Consider the following 22,324-nt stretch of genomic DNA (forward strand, 5'->3'; position numbering starts at 1 on the left):
TCAAGCCATCCTCCTGCCTTAGCCTCCCAAGTAGCTGGTACTATAGGTGTCTGCCACCATGCCCACCCAATTTTTATTTTTATTTTCTGTAGAGATGGGGTTTTGCTATGTTACCCAGGCTGGCCTATAACTCCTGACCTCAAGCCATCTTCATGCACGGGCCTCCCAAAGCAGTGGGATTAGGGGTGTGAGCCATCCGTGCCTGGTCAATTTCAATTTCCTTCTATTTGCTCTGCAACAAGCTTGCATTATTTTTAATTCAAGAAAATACTTTTAAGAAGCTTTCTGCATCGAAATATTTTCTAAAAGACACAGGAATATGTGTGTTGTGTGCATGTGGATGTGTGTGTTATGAGTGTACATGTTTGAGTGTGTCTGCGTGCATGGATGTGGGTGTGTCTGTGGACGTGTGGAGGTACTTCCCATTCACAGGGGCACTAAAACTGAATGAAGCCTCCTACTAGAGGGACCAAGGAAATCAGCCATGGGGCATGCACACTCAATTCAAATAATCTGTGCTGCATATGTGAAGGAAACATTTTTAATATTTGGCTCAAAATACAGGCCCTCAGTTTTCTTGAGTCAGCTGGAGAACCTGCGAAAACTAAGGCAGAGTGGGAATCCAGTTTACTGAGGGCCGGTGAAGATTCTGGAAAACGCCGGCAAATATAAAAGGAGGCCTGCTTCTGGAAACAAGCCGCACTCACGCCCTCTCCACCTCAGGGAGGAGATCTGGAGTTGGAGGATGGTAGTAAGAATAAATAATCCCTCTCAAGCTCACTGTTGCCAGGCCCTGTTCCAAGCACCTCCAACCTAAGAACTCACTTAATCCTTAATAACAAGCCCAGGAGATAGCAACTATTGCTATCTATCCCCATTTTACAGATGAAGAAAAGGGAGAACAGAGAGGCCAAATGGTTGCCCAGGGCCACAGAGCTAGTAAGGGCAGGGAATCAAGGCCAGGATCCCTTGCTTACAGGCAGCATGGTTTTGGGCAAATCTCCCTGCCTCCCTCACCCCTGGTGTCCATCTCTGAAATGAATACCTCCAACAATAAAGTCCTGTGCAACGACACGATTTTATTGCGCTCCACCAGGTGCAATGGGCCAGGCAGCGCTCCTTACCTGGTCGGCCGTGCCTCTTCTTCTGCAGGAACGTCTGGGAGCCCGGAGGGGCAGGCGGGGCGGGCAAGGCCTGCGCACTGACCTTCTGCGGTGGGGCCTGGAAGCTGGGGGATTTGGGGGGTAGCGGGGGTGGGGTTTCACTGCTGTTATTAGCTCCTGGCAAAGGGGGCGCGGGCAAAGAAGCCCTCGGGGAGCACGAAGCATAAGTGGGGAGCGGGGGCGGCGGGGGTGGCGGGGCTGGAGGCTCCTGCACATCTTGCGCAGGGCTGGCGGGCTCCGCTTTGAGCCCAGGATACCCGAAAGGTGGGAGGAGAGGGAGCGGGGGCGGGATGGGCGGGAGGTGCAAGGGAGCTAGCTGAGGCTTCACTGCCTTGTCACTAAGAACCGAGGCCGGGGGCAGCGGGGGTGGCGTTGGGGGAGGTGGCGGAGGTGGAGGTGGTGGCGCACAGGGGACAGGGGGTGCAACCACCGGGAGGTTCCCTTTGGTCAGTGGGCCAGGTGGGGACACAAGCGGAGTTTTGATGGGGGAGGAAGAGGGAAGGGGCGGGGGTAAGGGTGGCGGCGGAGGGGGTGGGTTGGGAGGGGGCGGGGCAGGCACGTTGGGGCGAGGCGGGGCTGTTCTGGCAGCGCCATGCGCCTCGGAGGTATTGCCTAGCCTGGGAGAGGCAGGCGGGATAAGCGGGCCGCTGATGGTTTTGTTGGGAAGCCTGGGAGAGGGCGCGCGAGAGCCAGGGCCCTGCCCTGTCTTGCCACCTGGAAGTGAAACAGATTCTGGGTTAGCTCGGCAATAAAGAAGGAGAAAGCCTCCGCAGGTAGGCGGCACTCAGGACACTCAAGCCTGCCCTCAGTGAGCTACACTGTAGACCGCTTTTTCTGCACGTGTCCACTGAGAGGCCTCAGGTACCGCAGCTGTCACACAGAAGGACCAACTGGACCAGCTCCAAGGTCCTTGCCAGCATTAATGACAAGCCCAGGTCAGGCCTCCCGCCCTCCTATCCATGCCACCTCTGCTGTCATCTGCCTTGGGCCCCTAGTATCCAAGCCGAGGGCCAGGACTGCCCGGGTGTCTTTTGCCCTTCCTAATCAAGGCCACACTCACACTCATTCACTGACACCTGCTAGGTCCATCAGCCCTTATGCGCTAATTTGGACTCTCAGGTGTACCAACCAGCACTCCTGGCTAGGCAGGTTTTCTTCACTCCCAGCATTCTGTGAACAATGACTTTCTTCGTTTCTGTGTTGAGAGCAGAAAATTCATGATTCCCTGAATACATAAGATAAGACTGGAGGGAGACATTTGCCCTTGACAACCCGGGTCCAATGACCTTGAACCTCGCAGTTCTATGGCCTCTGAAAGTTCAAAACCTCCTTTCCGAAAGACTTACGCTAATTCCCAAGGGTTTTGGCTTTCTCAGCCTATAGATCCTTCATTGCATCTGCCCCAGCTTGAAATTCAATTCCTCTTTTAAATTCAACAACAACGATTTGCTCTTGTAAGCATTTGCGTTTGGTTCTCATGGAAGACTCTAGTGGAGCATGCCCCAGGAGAGGCCTCTATACTCTGCACAATCTTGCACCATTTTGCTAGTTCTCACCCTTTTTCGTTCTGCCTCTCTCTAATAAGAAAAAGTTCCTGTCGCTGTTTACTGCCTTGAAGTTCTGCAATTACTGCTTAGAGATGTCCTTGGAGTATCACTGTCTACTCAGGAAGCAGATTAAAATATTTCTTCCAGATTTAGTGCTCTTTTTATAAGAATTCTGGGGAGTATGTTTTCCCCTATATTTTATAATCACCATGACAACATGTGGACAACACTTGAAAAATGATGTTTTCTCACACCCACTACTTCCTGGGTGCTGCAGCATGGGACCTGCAGCTTTCATTTCAGATTAGAAACCCCAGCATCTGTTGGGGGTTCTGATCTTTGCAGTACTTGAGTCTCCTGTGTGTTTACCTCAATCAGGTGCTAAGTCATACACTTAAAGTACTGGATTTCAAAAGCCAGGCCAATCAAAGCACGGCCTAGCAGAGGTGACTCAGGGGAAGCTAAGTAGGCAAGACCTTGGTATCTGGCTTTCCAAATATGAGCCCCTCTGGCTATAATGTGACAGTCACCTAGACCATAATATTCCAACCACATTATGGAATGGCTGTTCTTAAGGTAGGGTGAGGATGGGATTGCAGGTGTCAGCTCAGGCATTCCTGCCTAGAAGTTCTCAAACCTGTTTCCACATAATACATAAAGATGACGAGGAGAACCTAGGCAGCTGCCTAAACAAGGCAGAGCCTACCTACATGCCCAGTGGCTCAATGAAATTGAAAGGGATAATAAAAGTTTGCAAAACAGAGCAAAGCCTACCCTTAAATAGCCTATCTAAACCTTTTAAGTAACTGAGGACACCATGTCTCAAAGATTCAAAAACCCTTAAAGTGAGTCAGTTAAAAGTAGGGGATCCTGTGCTGATGAAGCCACCAACCACATGAGAAATGTGGGCATACTCATTTTTATCCTAACATGCACAGCAGAAGCGAGGGCGGGCAAATCCCTGCCCAGCTTCTATTCATGCCCCTCAGGGAGAAAGGTGAGACTGCAGGGGAGAGAGGGGCTGACGGTGTAAGTGCAGGCAAGTGAAGGAGGCAGACCTGGGCTGACAGAGAGCTCCGAGGGAGTTGAGGGAAGTAAGGGAAGGAGGCTGTCCTTCACAATGGAAATGCAAGCCCTAGAAATCCAAAGAAAACACAAAGGAGGCCAGGAGGTGGCAGAAAGGCCAGCTTGAGGGCATCAGGGATGCTGTGCCCATAGGAAAGGATTCAGCTTTTATAACCTGCAGGTTTATCAAAAGATGAAATATTTCTTCTTCCTCAAATCTGAATGTTTTCCAGAAGACCCTGGACGTCTCATTACATATTCTATTCAACCCAGAAATAATGTTTACTCATCATATCTTAATGTAATTCTCACTCCCTTGGAGCTCTAAGCTGGGGCTGCATTATGACTCCAGGGTCCCTAGGCACTTTTGCCTTTGTGGGCCTCTTCTCCATTAAAAATATATTTATATTCATGACTGCATTGGTACAAAGACAAATACATTCTTTGACCCTAAAAGGTCATATATTTTCTTCTGATTTTAAAAGAAATTTAAATATTTTCATGAGTCCCTAGAAGTACCATGAGCCCATGACACTGTGCTATGGTCCCTATTGAATGTCAGCCACCACACTACCATTCACATATGCTAGTCAGCAAGTATTTACTGAGCACCTGCCATGCGCCAGACATTTCTATGGCAGTGAACAAAACATAGTCCCTGCCTTCATGGAGCTTAGCTTTAGATGGATAAGACAGACAATAAACAGATAAGCCAGTGAATACATGATATGTCAGATGATGCTAAGTAATAAAAGAAAAGTAAATTAAGGAAAAGGAGATATAGAATGAAAGGATGGAACTGAACCTTTATATGGGATGATAAGTGAAGACCTCATGGACACTTTGATCAGCTGCCACCTGAGGAGAGACCTGCAGGAAGGGAGAGACTGAGTCACATGGACACCTGCAGATGAGCCTTTCAGGCCAAGAGAGAGTCAGTGCAAGCGCCCAGTGGCAGCAACATGTTGGTGTGTGAAGAGCAGCAAGGAGAACAGCGTGAGTGGAGGGGACAGCATGAACCACCAAGAAAGGTAGGCCAGAAGCTCAGAGAGGGAGCAAAGGCTCAAGTCCCTTCCTCTGATGAGAAGGGGGCTGCCGGGAAAGTGCTGGGAGCAGGGAGCCACGACCTGCCTTGCCTTGACATGGTACTCAGTCCATATGTTTATCTAGTGGCTTTCTCCTTGAGTTTCCATCCTGAAACAGGCATCATTAGTCACTTCCTTATGGACCTCCATCTCTAAAGAGATAAATTCTTGTCTTCCCTATTACAGCAGCTCAAACATCTGACACTTATATCCTACTGGAGACAAGCAGACCAGCAGGACTCCTGCTGTCTATTTTTGGCTGCTTCCTATGAAAACCTGACTGGGGCCTATTTCTCCCATCTTCTCTGAAGAGAAACTGGTGGAAGCCTTCTATTCCAAAGGATATTTGTTTGATAGCACTCAGAAATTTTGAAAAAGAAGAGGGCACTGAAGAATATCCACTGTCTTCATTGAGGAAGACCTTGTGCTCTACCTTTCCTGCTAAACCCTCAGCAAAAATGACGAAATGAACATGGCCCTTGAGAAGGTTCAAGTTGGATCTCAAAATATCCTAGCATCTTTTTCTTTGCTGGACTTTTATTGGTGAGTGAGGCAGCATAAGCATCCCATAACATTAAACAGTCACAGAGGCCACTAAAAAAGTTAGCAAAGTCACATAATGGAACATCCAGTACCAGGAATGTTTGGGCCTTTGTATTTGCTGTATTTATGGTATTCCTGCAGTTTATTCAGCTTGGTGGTTAAAGAGAACAAGAATAGGAAAAACAGGTGTTTTTGTTTTTTGTTTAATCAGAGTAAATTTGTATTTGTTCAATTTTAATGCAATACTTTCAAAACTTCTGATGCCCACTGAAACAAAAGTCACAAAAAACAAACAAACAAACAAACAAAAAACCTCTGATGCACACTGGAAAAAAAAAAAAGAGGTAGACTGATTACAGACACGACCTTCATTACCCACTTATGCTTGATTCCATAATCTTTGAAATATGATTTTACAGTTCCTCACATCAAGAGGCAAAGTCTATTTCTCCATCCTTGTGACTTGTTTTGGCTAAGAGAATGTGATAGGAAGTGATACTTCTTAGACTTCCAAGTTACATCCTAGTAATACTTCCAAGACTAAGCCTCAAGAGGCTTTATTTATACTTCTGTCTTCTCTCTTGGAACCCTGCTGCTGGCATGAAAACGAGGCCCCGACAGCCTGCTGGATACTGAGAGACCATGTGGATAGAGGTGAGTCAGGCCAGTGGTTATAGCTGAGGCCCCAGAGGTTGGAAAAATATCAGAAATATAAGATTAGCAAAGCTACCTACATGACCTGCAGTTCTTTATAGATGCAAGAGGGAGCCCAGCCGAGACTACTCTAAGCTGCTAACCCACAGAATTGTAGGCTAAAAAACGATTGTTTAAAGCTTTTAAGTTTTAGGGTGTTTTGTTACACAGCAGTACCTAACTGATATGAAAACTGAATCATTACAACTCATGCATTGCTAGTGCATCCACAGTGATGTCACTATGAGGTTCTATTACAATTTAGACCTGTCGATATACACTTTGCAGTCTGGGCTACCATCACGCCATCACTAAGTATTACACATTATTACAAGTCATTTTTCAACTATTACAATGGAATAATTTAAACAGGATGATGATGTAAAAGATTTCTTAAGAGCCATTTTGTACTTTGGAAGTTTCCAGTGCTTAAGGTCCCAAGAACATGATCTTCTACTCTATCGTGACTGTTCAGTAAAACCATTGTTGCTTACTGGCATGTGTAGATTGCCCTGATGGTTCCACAAGTTAGGGAGATACAGACCACAAGGGAGCCAGAATGAATTCTTCCTTACCTGCTACATCCCGCTGGCCTGCTGGTCGCAATACAGGAAAGCCACCAGCAAACAGATCTCCCAGGGTGGGAGGTGTGCTCGCACCTCGTGTGTTTGCAGAACCTCCTCCTTCTTTGTTGGTTCCTTTAGAACCTTTAGAGAGAAGACACAAATAGGCAAGGACTTGAGAGCAGAGCTGAGCAGCCAGGTCTCATTTCAGACCATGGTCTAACACTGGTCTACCACTGCCCTTGTCCACCTTCCCATTCTCCCACCTCCAATGTCATCCTTTCACTCAGCATCTTCTCCAGGCACCCTCTGCCTTGATACCCTGTAGACTCACATGCCCTGCCCTCTCCAGTCCTACCAAAGAACTAACCATTTGTGCCCAACTCCCCTGAAAAGTGACCAAAACAAAGGGACCTGAACACTGCCATTTTGTAGATGCTAACAGAGCAACTGGCAGCACCTTTGAATTAGAAAACCCAAACGTGGTAGATGTAGAGCTGCTCTTATTTTCAACCTGGCTATGGAGGACTAGACAAAGAAAACCCACAGATTTAATTCAGTCAGTCATTTTAACTTCTTGTCCACAGAGCGCTGACCAGAGCAGCAAGCAAGAGGTAAAGCCTGCAATGATTGTGCCTTGGCAGTTTCCTTCCTGTCTCTCCAGCCCTCACGCCCCCAGCCCCTCATGCCTCCCTGAACCTTTTCATCTATGGAACGGAAAGATCATGGGCCCCTGAGGAAAGGTGTCACTAACTCCAGCCTTCCAGACATGTGTGGTTGCTAACTACAGAAAATGAGAAGATACTCAGCTAAGACAAGAATTCCTGGCAGAAAATATTTACAACCTGAAGCTAATATGCACAGAGAAATTAGGGCACAGTGCCCACTGGTGGAGGAAAGTGGCCAGATTATTCTAAGTGTTAATATTATACATTACTTACTCATGAGAATGATTAGGAAGTGAGTGTTTTGATGAAATTGATTTACCTGTTAATTAGCCTTAACCAATTCGATCATGGGTTTAACCAGAAACTAATTTTTAATGTACTCCATGTTGAAAATATTTCTTTAAAAATTTGTCTATCCTGTGTGTTGACATTTATAATTGCAGATAGGAGATATAATTATATTTTTAGGACTATCTTTAAGAATTACCATCATGCATATCATAGCAGAACATAGGAAGACATAACAACACCTTACATTACAGGGGGAGTATCCCTTATCCAAAATGCTTGGGACCAAGTATTTCAGATTTTTTTTTTGAAATATTTACATATTCATAATGCGATATCTTGGGGAATGGGACCCAAGTCTAAACATGAAATTTATTTGTTTCATATATACCTTTACACATAGCCTGAAGGTAATTTCATGCAATATTTTAAAATAATTTTGTGCATAAAACAAAGCTTGCATTCATGGAGCCATCAGAAAGCAAAGGTGTCACCATCTCATCCTCCCAAGTTGTCAGTCTGTGGTTTGTCCATCACTATCATTCCTGACACTGACTTTCTATGCTACCAATAAGCAATCATTTTCCTACACTTCTTCACACATAAGAACTTAGCAGTTAAAAATATGGCATACCATTAACATAGCAAAAAAATAGTGTATTCAAGGTAACTAAGCAACACAGTAGTATCACCAGAAAACCCAGATCAGCTGTTAGACAACAGCAGCAACAAACAAAGGCAGGCTTTCAGTCTCCTGCGATGCTGTGTTCTGATTAAAGGTTACTGTACACTGGATCTCATTGTTTTAGGTGAGAAGAAACATCAGAAACCACTGAGAGACCAGGAAGTAGGTACTCTAGATTTGAGGAAGCATTCTGCTAGCTGTCTTTTAAAAATGTTTCCTCCAGAGTCATCTGCCTCATTAAAAATGGTTTTTGTCTCAGAAGCCTCTCTCTGATTTTGTAAACTGACATGATTTCTTGTTCTGTTATGAATGTACGCCGCTCTTGTCCTTCAATAAACCCATCATACATTTCCACCATGTCACCTGGAGGCACGTTTTCTTCAGGGTTAACAACGTCATCTTCATCATCCATGTGAGGCATCATGTCGATATTCAAAAAGTTTCAGATTTGGGATTTTTGGATTAGGGATGCTCGACCTGTACTAAAAAGTTCTGCATATATTATTTCAACTTCCAACAATCTTGACCAAGACAAAAAAGGAGCCAGGTATTGTCTCCCCATTTCACAGATGACCAAACAGCCTCAAAGAGGCTCCCCATTTCACAGATGACCAAACAGCCTCAAAGAGGCTTCCCTATTTGTCTGGTTGCAGAACCAGAACTCAATGTGGGTCATCTGACCTGAGCACAGGACTCAATTTACTCTGTCACATTCTAGCAGACAGCGAGCTTCAGTCATATCCTCTGAAACAGAATTCTTAACACATCTTTCTCCTTGTGAAAAGTGAAGCAAAAATTTTGCATTTTTAAAAAATGTTGAGCCCTTCACTTTCTATCACTGAGTTTGAGGACCATGTTGACACAAGGTGAGTGATCTTTAAATGTTACCCTACAAAGAATACACAAAATGTGGTGTGTCCATACAATTAAATATTCAATGATAAAAGGAGTGAAGTACTGATACATGCTCCAACATCTATGAAGCTTGAAAACATTATGCTAAGTGAAGGAAGCCAGCCACGAAAGGCCATGTATTGTATGATTCCATTTCTTTGAAATATCAGAATAGGCAAATCCAGAGAGACAGAAAGTAGATTAGGTTGGCAAGGGCTGGGGACTAATGGGGAATGACTTACTAATGGGTATGAGATTTCCTTTAGCGGTGATGTAAATATTCTGGAACTAGATAGAGGTGATTGTTGCAACAACATTGTGAATATAATAATTGGCACCAATTGAACACTTTAAAATGGTTAAAATGATAAATTTTATGTTATGTGTATTTTATCATAATTTTTAAAAAGTTGTCCCATTGCGGAGTTCTTTTTAGCATTTGAAAAGGATGGACGATATGCTCTTAACCATTTGCAGATTCGGAGGGAAAGCTCTCGTTCTCTCGCCCACTTGGCCTGTCCAATGAGCAGGTCTGAGATGGCTCTGTATGTGTCCTGGGAAGCAGCTGTGGCCCCAGCCAGGGGTGTCTGGCTGTGTCTCACATGCCTGTCCTGTCCTTGGCTCACAGGAGGCCTGGCTGGGCTGCTCACTTACTCTCGATCTGCGGGGCGCTGCGGTCGTTGATCTGCGTGACTTTGCGCAGGCGAGTTCCTTGCTGGATATCAGCCAACAGCGCACTCCGGCCTTTCGGATCTGCCCTTCGCAAGCTGGAGGTGTCTGTGCTTACCTGTAAGGGAGTAAGAAGGATTTGACTATAATAGCATTTTCAGATAAACAAAATGTCCCGTCTGCTGTCAGTTTCTCCTCTTGCAGTTCTCTGTCTTCCCCGTCCCATTCCCAAGGCTGATCTCGGGTTACCTACCGGAGAGACACTTTTGGGTCCTGCTCACACCTCTTTAACTGGTGACCTAGAAGGGACTCTTTATTTTAGATGACCCAGTCCCAAGTGCCTATCTTGTGCACAAGCTCCTGGAGGTCTTAGAGAGCCCCAAATCATAGCCCCTCCTTCCTCTCTCTTACACTCCCCACCCCAGGGCTTCTGTCCGTGAGTACCTGGCCCCTGCTCTCAGGTTTTGAATGATCATCCTGCTTGGTGCCCCAGGTCCCCTCCTGGACCAAATCCTTGGATGATTCCCCACTTGACGATGGGAGTTGCTCCTGTGCCCCGTCATCCCCTGGATGTTCTCCAGAGCAGGACTGAAGTCTTGCTCAGTCCTTAGTAACTCACATCTTCCTTGCTATTGGGTCCTAGATGGCTCATGCTGGGCCCATGGTGCCTCTTAAGGGAAGCAGATTCATGCTCTAGGAGCTGGCTTTGAATGGGGGATGGTGGCCTTCATGTGATCATGGAGCAGATGGCAGAACTGGGGAGCTCAGGGGAAACTGGGACCCATAGAGGTCAGAAAGTTGTGGAGAAAGGGAATGCAGAAGATGACAGTGAATGTCTGGTGACTACCTTCTGTGCCTGGGTGTGTTACATTAGTCCTCACAAAACCTTGTGAGTTTGCCTCATCTTACAGATGAGGAAACCGAGACTAAGAAATCATCTGTTTGAGGGTGCAGGGCTGGGGTTCAAACCCAGATGAGCTGAATCCCAAAGGCCATGTGCTTTTCACTTTGCAACACTGTGACTACCAAGGACACGTGGTCTTTTATTAGGATAAGTGTCTAATGGACTGCTAAATGCTTCATAAATATATTTGCAAGAAAAACTTTTGTCCTAATTCTGCAAGTAGGCCTGAGATACAACTGCTTCACTTCAGCTGTAGCTTTAGCTGACATGGTGGAGGTTTCCACGGGTTATTAGAGCCAGGGAACACCAGAAAGAACATTGGGGAGGTTGGTGGCAAATAAAGGTGGGAAGGGGTTGCCCTGGAAGCCACAGCCAGGAGGATTCTCCACAGTTAGAAGGTTCATACCAACCACGTGACCTTAAAAATGGCTGATCATTTCTCAAAGCAAGAAATACTTGTTAGTCTTACTGTATGGGGATACCATGTATCTTTGGGTTTCAGCTTAAATATCACCACTTCAGAGGCCTTTTCTGACCCAAAATCTAAATAAGGCCATTCACTGTTTTCTCTGAGTGTACCATATTCCTTTTTCCTCTGTCACATTTATCATAGGGTATAAGTTTATATTATCATTGTGGAAAATTTCAATTTGTGATTATGAGTTGAATGTTCATCCATCCCAAGGACTCCACATCAGGAAAAAAGATTCTGTCTGTTTTGTTCACAAAAATATCCCCAAAGAGTAGAATTGGATCTGGCTCAATAACTACTGTATGAATGAATGAATAAGTGACTTGAGTGAGCGAATGAATGCACTAAACCCAGGGTATCAGAGCTGTCTTTGCTCTTAAAGGCATATGCACGCACCAGGCACAGAGGCATAACTATAGCGAGTTAAGCCACTGTGCAACGCGCAGCACAGGACTGGGCAGCCATGCTGGTTCCCCAGAGAGGAAGGCCACCAAGAGTCCAGAAATGACCATGTTCTTCAGGCTGAGCAGGCTTCAAGGAAGACATGAGACCTTGGAGGGTCCCTGGAGTGTAAATAGTATTTATAAATCCTTGCTATTGCCATTTTCTGTTTAAAAAAGGACAAACCAGGTTGGCTGACTAGAAACTCATGGGCTCTCTTGTGTCACAGACTAGAAGCAGAGGCAGTTGTGGTTTTGGCTAAAATGTGCTGAGTCCACATTTTCACTGGTGAACTCCACTGCGTGGGTTATGAACCTTATGCAGGCTTTGAAGGGCATAGGCTTCAAAGTCTGATTCTTGTCCCCTGGAAACAAGCTTTTGAACCCTTAAGAGGGACTTATGAACGATGGTCAACAAGAAAGTGGTGAGCAAGGAGCCTCAATCCTGATTCATTGGAGATTTTATTTATTTATTTATTTTAGAAAGGCAGGGCATTTCCCATACAATATGCTTTTAAAAACCCCATATAAACCATTAATATCATGAGTTCATTTTAAGCTGCAAAATTTTAACATTTTTAAAGTTTCCTCTCATTTTATTTATAAATAATGAATGACAAATTAAGGGACCAAAGGAATATCACGACTGTAGCTAAGAGGGTATGAAAATTTTTGTGTGAATTTGACATTACAACTTCAGGTATGCATTATGGTCAGGGATTTTGGAGAAAAAAGCATGCTTTGTAATTTTCCTTCTAGGTATAATAAGATAACCCACTGAATTATAATAATATTCATGGCCCAACTCAGAGCAGCCTTGGGGAAGGCAAGGGTGAGATTGGTGGGTTCTTTGTTTTAAAAAAGCAACTGGAATGATGAGAAAATCCATCCCTCACTAGCCCTTGGGGATTGGAGGGGAGGGTCATGTCATCCAATTTAGACTGTTTATTACCAAAATGTATCCCCCACCCCTTGACCTTGCCTAGGCCAGGCATTTCAGGTGAGGGCTATGAAGAATGTCGCATGTCCTTAAGATGAAGATTTTAACTTTGGACATGTCTCAATAAGTTCTTGACAATTCTACAGGGCAGATTTGTTAGTAAACATCTTCCAAGTCAGCAGGAGGACATGGCAAGTCACAGTGTGTTTATTTACACGGTGCAGTTCAACCCTGTGGGCTAAATTTAACATTCCCTCTGACTTCTCGGCTGTCTTCTGCTCCAGCATCAGCCCTGATGAACGCCCTGATGATCTCCCACTAGAGGGCTCTCTCACCTGATCTTTTTTTGTTTGTTTGAGACGGAGTCTCTCTCAGTCGCCCAGGCTGGAGTGCAGTGGCGCTATCTCGGCTCACTGCAAGCTCCGCCTCCCGGGTTCACTCCATTCTCCTGCCTCAGCCACCGTGGTGCCTGCCACCATGCCTGGCTAACTTTTTGTATTTTTTTAGTAGAGACAGAGTTTCATCGAGCCAGGATGGTCTCGATCTCCTGACCTTGTGATCCGCCCACCTCAGCCTCCCAAAGTGCTGGGATTACAGGCGTGAGCCATTGCGCCCGGCCTCACCTGATCTTTTTTTTTTTTTTTTTTTTTTTTTTTTTTTTTTTGAGACGGAGTCTCGCTCTGTCACCCAGGCTGCAGTGCAGTGGCCGGATCTCAGCTCACTGCAAGCTCCGCCTCCCGGGTTCACGCCATTCTCCTGCCTCAGCCTCCCGAGTAGCTGGGACTACAGGCGCCCGCCACCTCGCCCGGCTAGTTTTTTGTATTTTTTAGTAGAGACGGGGTTTCACCGTGTTAGCCAGGATGGTCTCGATCTCCTGACGTCGTGATCCACCCGTCTCGGCCTCCCAAAGTGCTGGGATTACAGGCTTGAGCCACCGCGCCCGGCCCTCACCTGATCTTAATATGGTGTTCACCAGTCCTTTCCTCTCCTGTGTGGCAGGAAGGAATTAACAATTCTGTGGCAAAAGTGACCATATACAGTATATTTAGACTTAATTGGTTTTGCACAAAAGGACATATCCATTTGCATATTGAAGACCACATTACACAAAGCCAGTCATTTCTACTTCATCTGCAATATTTATTGACAATTCAACCATAATTTGCCGTCTTAAGAAACCTCCTGCCACCCCAAGAATTCTTGTTACTGTGGTTACAGGATGCAGAAACAGGAAAGAAAGGATTTTCAAATATTCACTGAACATTTCATGTTGCGCAAATCCTGATCATAGGCAACTTCACTAAAAACACAGTCAAGGGAGAGAAAGCCATTCCTGGACACTTTTCCCATGGCAAAACTATGCACCAAAACCTAAAACACACACAGACAAAACAAAACAAAAAAGAAACCAACAAAACATTACTTCCAAGTTCACTCTTATTTTGTCTCATTAACATGGTGCTTAAGTAGTGACAATTTGTTGGGTTTCACACAAAGCTTTTGTTGACTCAATTCTACAGCAAGCTTCAAAAGAGATAGCCCAGAATCCCCAAAAGATGAACCATCATAGAATAGACGTGCACCTTAGCTCATCCCCTTGGTTATAAAGGATGAAAGCTTGAAGTGTGCCTGTGAGATTAGAAATACAAAAATTGAACAACAGTCCTAACAAAGCCAAGGATAGAATAAAAAAATAGTGAGGGGCCTTTTCTCTCACCTTGATACATTATAAAAGCTTTCCCATGTCCATTTGTCATTCCAACAAATGAGTCAACTGCCTTATGGCATAGTTTGGGGAAGGGAGATGACAGTCCAGCCCAGATCAAAACTTTGACATACACATTTCCTGCTATTTGTCACCCTGTCACCATATGCCATCCTCACCTTTCCAATACTCATAACTGTGAAAAATGCTAATAAAAATCTTAGCTGGTCGATTCTAATCTAGCAGGTCATTTCTCTCAACAAGGATCCAAACCCTATCATTTTAATATAATTTCAGCTTTGCAGTCTTCTAAAGGTAGCTTCTCCAATGTGGCCATTAAACCTAAAATTAGTGTTCAGGTTTCCAGGCATACAAGCCTGCTCATCACCCCAGCCCTCAGCCTACCCCGTCTCCTGAAACTTGGGGGCAGACAGACATCAGCAGCCAGGGTATTTGCAGTTAGTTACCAAGTCTGAATCCCAAGGACAGCCAGAATGGCAATGTCTCCCTTCTACTGTTGCCATCTTTATGTAGGAGAACACAGAGAACCTGGAATCCAAAAGAGAGACATGAAATATTTGCTTAAAAAACTAACTTTCTCCTGTCAGGTCTGACACAGTGTTCCCTGCACCCCATATGTGCACAAGTCAAGTTGTTCTAGAATGAGGTACATTGAGATCTAACAGTTCCAAGTCTCATTTTTAGAAACCCAAATATCCAATTCCAATCCATGCTCAAAAAGAATGTACCTGCTAACCTTCTTTTCTAAAGCCTGATTTTTTTTTTTTTTTTTTGAGATGGAGTGTCACTCTGTTGCCCAGGTTGGAGTGCAGTGGCATGATCTTGGCTCACTGCAACCTCCCCCTCCCGGGTTCAAGCAATTCTTCTGCCTCAGCCTCCAGAGTAGCTGGGATTACAGCAGGTGCATGCCACCATGCCCAGCTAATTTTTGTATTGTTAGTAGAGATGGGGTTTTGCCATGTTGGCCAAGGTCTGGTATCTTAAACGATACTGTGTACAGACCTGTGACTGTTACCTAGAGTACAGAACTGATTCACCCTGTGCCCCTTTGCTTCCTTGGAGGTAAAGCAGAACGAGGGGGTCTTTTGTTGGGGCTATGAGTTATGAGTCTGGTCCTTTTCTTTACATCCATAAAACAAGCCTACCCATCAAGGTTATCTCATCCGCTTTCATGATTTGGTTATTATCTGCGGCTGTCACCTCCTCGCTTAGGGATGTAAAGGTCACCTCATACTCATCCCTTTTCCTTATTCTTAACAGTTAGTCCATTGCAAACTCCTGTTGTTTTTCCTGATTTCTCAGAAATATGTCACCTCTTCTCCATCACTGCCATGATGTCTTAATGCAGGCATTCATCACCTCTGGATTCCCCTTCATGGTTTTCACGTCTCCTTGCCCTCCTCCACACAGCAGTCAGAGTAATCTTTATAAAAGATGTATCATTAATTGTGTCATTCATTGCTGGATCCATTTGAATTGAATCCTGAGGATTCAAATCCCCTCACGTTGCATAAGGCCCTTAGTGACCAGCCCAGACTTTCCATTCCTTGAGCCTTCTACCACACTGGTGCTCACCTCCAAACTTCGGCTTGAGTTGATCTCTGCTCTTTTTACACTTGTCTCTTGGCTGTCTCTCAAGAGGCGTCTTGATCTTGGAAGGTCAGATGAAGAGCCCTATCTGTGTTCCTAGAGCAACATGCTTACCCTTAGCAGAGCATCTGCTACCCAGATCATGTTATTCCACTCAAAATCTGCAATGACTTTCCATCTCACCCAGTGGAAAAAAATCAGAGGCCTCATTAGTATTGCTTGCTGAGCTTGCTCGGATTTCCACGGGGTACCATGAGTTTATGTATACATGCCAGCTTTTTCCTCCCCAAACCAGTGTTATCAAGCAGTTTTATTGTGTGTCAATCCCTTCCTAACTACAAACTGCACATCTGACAATACATTGTAGTACTAATTTTTAGCAACAATGAGAATTTTGATTCCAGTATTAATTCTAAGTCTCTTTAGTAGGGAATAATCAGAAAAATATAAGAATAAATGTTAGGGATGGAAAGAGTAGAAATGAAGAAACATGGAGAAAGAGAGATTTGGGACATGTGTAAATTGGGCAGATACAGACAGTTTTCAGAGGCAGGGATTAGAGAGTCAACTACCCCATAACTATCAATTCAAAAGGACATCAAACATATAAATGGTGGATCAGACACTAGACAAAAACATGTCTTTAAATGTACATGATGATTACTTTAACTGATAAAAGTAGTTCACAGAAACTGCTGGAAAGAAGGGGCTTGAAAAGATGGTAAATAGGAATCAGTAAAGCGAACCCCTTGAATATTAATGTAACCCAATATTATTTAAGATTTGAGTGCTAACTCTGTGCTACACATGGTGTTAAGAGTGGGGATACAGGTGGGGCACAGTGGCTCACGCCTGTAATCCCAGCACTTTGGGAGGCCGAGGCGGGCGGATCACCTGAGATTGGGAGTTCAAGCCCAGTCTGACCAACATGGAGAAACCCTGTCTCTACTAAAAATACAAAATTAGCCAGGTGTGGTGGCGCATGCCTGTAATGCCAGCTACATGGGAGGTGGAGGCAGGAGAATCTCTTGAACCCGGGAGGCAGAGGATGCAGTGAGCCGAGACTGCGCCATTGCACTCCAGTCTGGGCAACAAGAGTGAAACTCCGTCTCAAAAAAAGAAAAAAAGAAAAAAAAAAGAGTGGTGATGCAGCATGGGTAAGATTGCCAGGATGTTTTGCTTGGGGTGGAGGGGTATATGTACATGTGTGTGCATGTGTGCACATACCCCGCATAATGACTTATCAGTCAGTAATGCACCACACATACGACAGTGGCCCTATAACAGTATAATACCGTATTGTTACCATACCTTTCCTATGTTTAGATATGGTTAGATACACAAATACTTACCATTGCGTTACAGTTGCCTACAGGATTCATTCAGTACAGTAACATGCCATACAGGTTTGTAGCCTAGAGCAACAGGCCATACCACATAACCTAGGTGTGCAGTAGGCTCTACCATCCAGGTTTGTGTGAGTGCACTCTATGATGTTCACACGATGACAAAATCACCTAACAATGTATATGCTTCAGAACATATCCCCTTTGTTCATCGACATATCATTGTATATATGTGCATATACACACACATATATGTACATATATTTTATATATTTGTGTATGTGCATATATATATATATATATACACACTTCTCATTATTTATTTTCTAGACCCAGAGCCTCCTAGCTGGTCTCCAAAACTGGACTCTCATCTCTCTTTGAGACAGCCTTCAAATGATCGTTTTTAAAGTGCTAATTGACTCCTCTATCCCAAAATGCTTCAATGGCCCACTAGTCTCTACCGAATCAAGGAATTCAGCCATACTGTCCCAAGATATCTTTCCTTGGCCAGTTGGAGCCTCATTCCAGCTGCTCTGGGTTTATCCTGTGTCTCTTCTTTCCCACTTCCAAGCCCGTCCTCTTCTGGGGATGCCCCACACCCGGCTCTGCCATATCTGCCAAACCTTTCATCTCCCCGTGAAGCTGCTGACATCAAATACAGTTTACGTTAGAAAATGTATTTTTTGAACTTTCTCAACTAAACTTTTCCTTGTGTGATCTGCTTTTCCACTGCCGAGGCACATCGTTTTTAATTCTCTGCAGCACTGCTCTCATCTTGCCCAGTATTATAGCTTCTACATATTGGTCTTGCTCCTTATTTTTGAGTGCAAAAACTAAGCCACTCCACTTTCTCCTACTAGTGAATCCAGTTAAAAAAAAAAAAACTGTGGGAGCAACCTATCAGTATTTGTTGACATGAACTCTATAGAAACCTTAGTCTCTGGATCTTTGACTCTGCTTCCCCTAACATTTATCTGCTCCCACAAAGCAAGCAGGTATGGGAAGAGAAGTGATTGTTTTTTGAGGTCACATTTCAGCCCTGATTCTTCCTAATGTCTTCACCCTTTTTATCCTTTGGCCATTGTGTCCCTAGAGATGTGAATTCAATTCCGCACCATTATCTCCTTTTCAATGATGCCAATATTCTCAGGCTTTTAAGAATAAATTTTAAATTATGAGAAAATTTGATCTTCAAACCTAAGTTGGAACTAGAAAGAACAATCTCATGAACTCAAAAGAAAAAAAAAGATGGGGGGCTAGAGCAAGGAGTCAAGGGCATGGCACCAGGAATAACTAATAAATAATACATAGTTGTAACAGTGTCAGGTTTCATATCTTCTATTTCTTCTAGACAAAAAGTGCTATCAAAAAGAAACATGCCCCCGCCCGGCAGATTAATCTCCAAACTAATGAAATAACATTATTGTTGTTATTTCCAACTCGTCGTGCTGCTGGCCCTCGGTCTCTGTTAAGGGCTTCTCCCCATTCATCTAGGCTCGAAACCTCAAAGGTCCCTATGGCTCCTTCTTCTCTTTCTCATTTGAAATAATCAATCTTTTACAGAGGCCCAGCTCCTTCTCTCTACTTAAGAGTGAACACAGCAGTGACTTTGGCATTTGGGTAAGGGAATTAACAAGAGGGCTGCAACATGCAATGGGTGACAATGACAATAGCAATAAATAAAAGAAATGGGAAGGCATTTGTATGTGCCAGGCACTGTCCCCACCGCTTTGCATGTATTAATTCATTTCAAAGGCCCTGAACAACCCTATAATGTAGGTCCTAGTTATGAGTATTATGTCCAGTCTACAGATGAGGCACGAGGGTGAAGCAGACCATCCACTGCTACCAAGTACAGAGCGGAGCAGTGAGTACAGGCAAGTGTGACTCTCTTCATCACAACACAGCCTCTTATACCCAGCAAATACAAGACAGGCCTGCAGCTGGGAGGAGGGTGGAGTGGTCCCACTGCTCTCTGGCTCAAGGACAGGGTAGATGCTGCCTTGCAAGCAGTGTGAGAGCCAGAGCAGGAAGGAGTGGGCAGGAAAGGGGCATCAGAAAAGGAAAAGGGAGGATGGGTTGAAACAGACAGTGAGTGGAGTGTCGAAGAAGGCTGGGGTCAAAGGAGCTAAGTGCTAGGCTTTTGCCAGAGCCAGAAAGGACGGCCAAGGCTGAATGACAGGCTCTGAGACGAGCCTGGTGAGTGCATTAAATGCCAGCAGCCACCTTGGCAGGGGGACTGAGAGGACTTAAAATGGAAAGTGCACAGAGTAACCCTACGCTGTGTGGCTGATACCCTCAACTGTAAATAAGCTGTACCTGAAACTCCTTTGTCAGGTAACAGAGAAACTCTTATGGGGCAGCCCTGCTGATCCACCTCTCTCTTCTGAGTGTTGGGCCTCTTCTCTCCTTGCTTGTCTCCCTATTGACTGCAGGGCAACAGGGTCTTTGGCATATGGCCTCCCTTTGTCGACTCTAAAATAATAGTGGTTATGAACACTACTCACATATGAAAGGAGACAAAGGTAACAAAAATAACTAAGCAAGGGAAAATTCCAAAATTTCTAGAAAGTTCAAGATGTTTCCACAGTATTCTCTGTTATAGATGATAAGGTAAGTGAATCTAGGCTTCCTTTTCTTTTTTTTTGAGACAGAGTCTTGCTCTGTTACGCAGGCTAGAGTGCAGTGGCATGACTTTGGTTTACTGCAACCTCCACCTCCCTGGTTCAAGCAATTCTCCTGCCTCAGCCTCCCAAGTAGCTGGGATTACAGGCATGTGCTATCACGCCTGGCTAATTTTTGTGTTTTTAGTAGACACGAGGTTTCACCATGTTGGCCAGGCTGGTCTTGAACTCCTGACCTCAGGTGATCCGCCTGCCTCAGCCTCCCAAAGTGCTAGGATTACAGTCGTGAGCCACCACGCCCAGCCTAGACTTCCTTTTCTTACTGTCAGTTTCTAGGACCTTTGCATGAAAAGTCCAGATGCCTCTGGGTCCAGACTTGGATTGAATCCTAGAGAAACAATGACTCACAGCTAGCCCAAGGACAGTACTGAAAGGGTCTCATTGCTGGATTTGATGGAATTCTTATCCATTCCAGAACCTTCTTCCAAATCTCTCTGGGTTGGGCCCCTAGGTCACCAGACTGGGCTGCTGAGCGTATGTGTTCTATAACTGTGTCATCCCTGGGCCTCACTCCAGTTCTAGGCCCTGTCAATGAAGAGTAGAGGCCTTTCCTTTCCTGTCTGCACCCAACAAGTCCTTCTTTGGTTTGCAGTGATCCTCCATACCCCTAGTGTCTCTGTGATTCATGCGCTCAACACTCTTGGCTCTTCTCTGAGCCACTTCTTCCTGCTAGTTGCACTGCCAAAGCATATTTATCCACTCATTATTAAGAAGGCTGTGTGGTACAGTGGAAAGAGCTGAGTTCAGGGGTCAGTTCCTCAATTTACTATTCTGTTCTGGCTGTCTGCATTTCAGGAAGCATCTGGGTCCAGTCTGCCAGTGGCCAAGTGTGCTTGGTGGAGTAAGTCACCCCTAAAGACACCCGAGACAGTCCCTCTTTGCAGTTAAAAATGAGGGCTCCAGAGTCCCATCACCTTGGCTGGGATTCTGGGTCCACCATTTATTGTGGCAAAACTTAGGCAGGTTACTTGACTTTTGAAGCCTCAGTTTCCTCATCTATAAAATTTGGGAGACAGGAATAACTACCACATAAGTTGTAGTGCAGATTAAAGGAGGTAATCCCTATAATGAGCTTAAAACAGAGCTTTGCACCTGGTAATTACTCAATAAATGTTAGCTGTTAATATCAGTTCCCTCTAATAATTTTCAGCAGACTCCACCTTTTCCTGTTTTAAAGCTTGCATTCCCTGGAATAAAGCCAGAGATCCAATAAAAAGAAATCCCCGATGACAGCTGTGTAGCAGGTCTAGAAAACAGTCAGTTTAAATTAGAAAAGAATGGAACACATTCTGAGCAAGAGAACATCTAAGAAGCTGGGTGATACTGGGCATCAAGGGAAGAAAGAATATGATTCCCTTTCCCCAACCACTAGTAAAAATAAAGAGAATCTGAAATGTGGGAAAAAGAGAAAATTGTCCAAGAAAGACATTGATTCTGAATAACTTAATAGAGTAAGAAACGAGTTACCATATCTTAACCCATTAAAACGTTGAGAGTATTTCGGTCACAAAGAGAGAGAAATGTAATCATACAATTCTATTTGTTTCCTTACAGACAGTATTTGTTCTTCATAATCCTAAAAGTATTGTCTTTCAGAGATTTTCAACTTTTAGAGACATTTGTAGAGACAAAGCAGGAAACACTGAATATGATTACACAACTGAAGGCAAACGTTATGCTTAGCTATGAAGAACTGACAGAGTCCAGCAATATGTAGAAATAATAATAAACTACAACTAAATGGGGCTTATTCTGGGAATACAATATAATAAAATCTGGTTCAAAATCAATCAATAAAATCCACCATATTAATAGTCTAAAGAAGAAAAATCACATGATCACATCAATTGATACAGAAAAAGCATCTGACAAAATTCAACATCCATTCATGATAAAAACTCTCAGCAAACTAGGAATAAAAGGGAACTTCAACAACCTGATTTAAAAAAAAAAAAACTATAGCTAACATTATACTTAGCGGTAAAACATTTTCTCCCAAGATCAGGAAAAAAGCAGGGGTGTTCGCTCTCACCACTCTTACTGACCATCATAATGGAAATTCTAGCAAGTGCAAATAAATAAATGGCATAACAGATTGGGAAGGAGGAAATAAAAATTGTACCTCTTCTCAGAAAACATTATTTTCTATGTAGGAAACTCCTAGAACTGATAAGTGAGTTTAGCCAGGTCATAAGATACCAGGTAAGTACACAAAACCATATTCTGTACCAGCAAAAAACTGGAAATCAAAATTTTAAAAATATCTTAAAATAGCTCCAAGTACAAAGGAAATACTTATGTATAAATCTAACAAAATATGCACAGCATATGGATTCTTAAAACCAAAAAAATGCTAATG

General features: G+C 44.1%; 1 protein-coding gene across 3 annotated transcripts in view; it reads right to left on the bottom strand.

The window, feature by feature from the left end:
• WIPF3 (WAS/WASL interacting protein family member 3) overlaps positions 1–22,324 on the bottom strand; it is a 109,501-nt gene that overhangs the window by 29,265 nt on the left and 57,912 nt on the right. For all 3 annotated transcript variants that reach the window (XM_045388959.3, XM_045388957.3, XM_074035298.1), the window contains exons 3-5: positions 9,849–9,981; positions 6,672–6,803; positions 1,125–1,877 (exon numbers count right to left, since the gene is read on the bottom strand). In XM_045388959.3, coding sequence (XP_045244894.2) covers positions 1,125–1,877; positions 6,672–6,803; positions 9,849–9,981 — 1,018 coding nt within the window. The remainder of the gene's footprint in view (positions 1–1,124; positions 1,878–6,671; positions 6,804–9,848; positions 9,982–22,324) is intronic.

The sequence above is a fragment of the Macaca fascicularis genome, chromosome 3, assembly GCF_037993035.2.
Source record: "Macaca fascicularis isolate 582-1 chromosome 3, T2T-MFA8v1.1".
NCBI classification, from domain to species: Eukaryota; Metazoa; Chordata; class Mammalia; order Primates; family Cercopithecidae; genus Macaca; species Macaca fascicularis.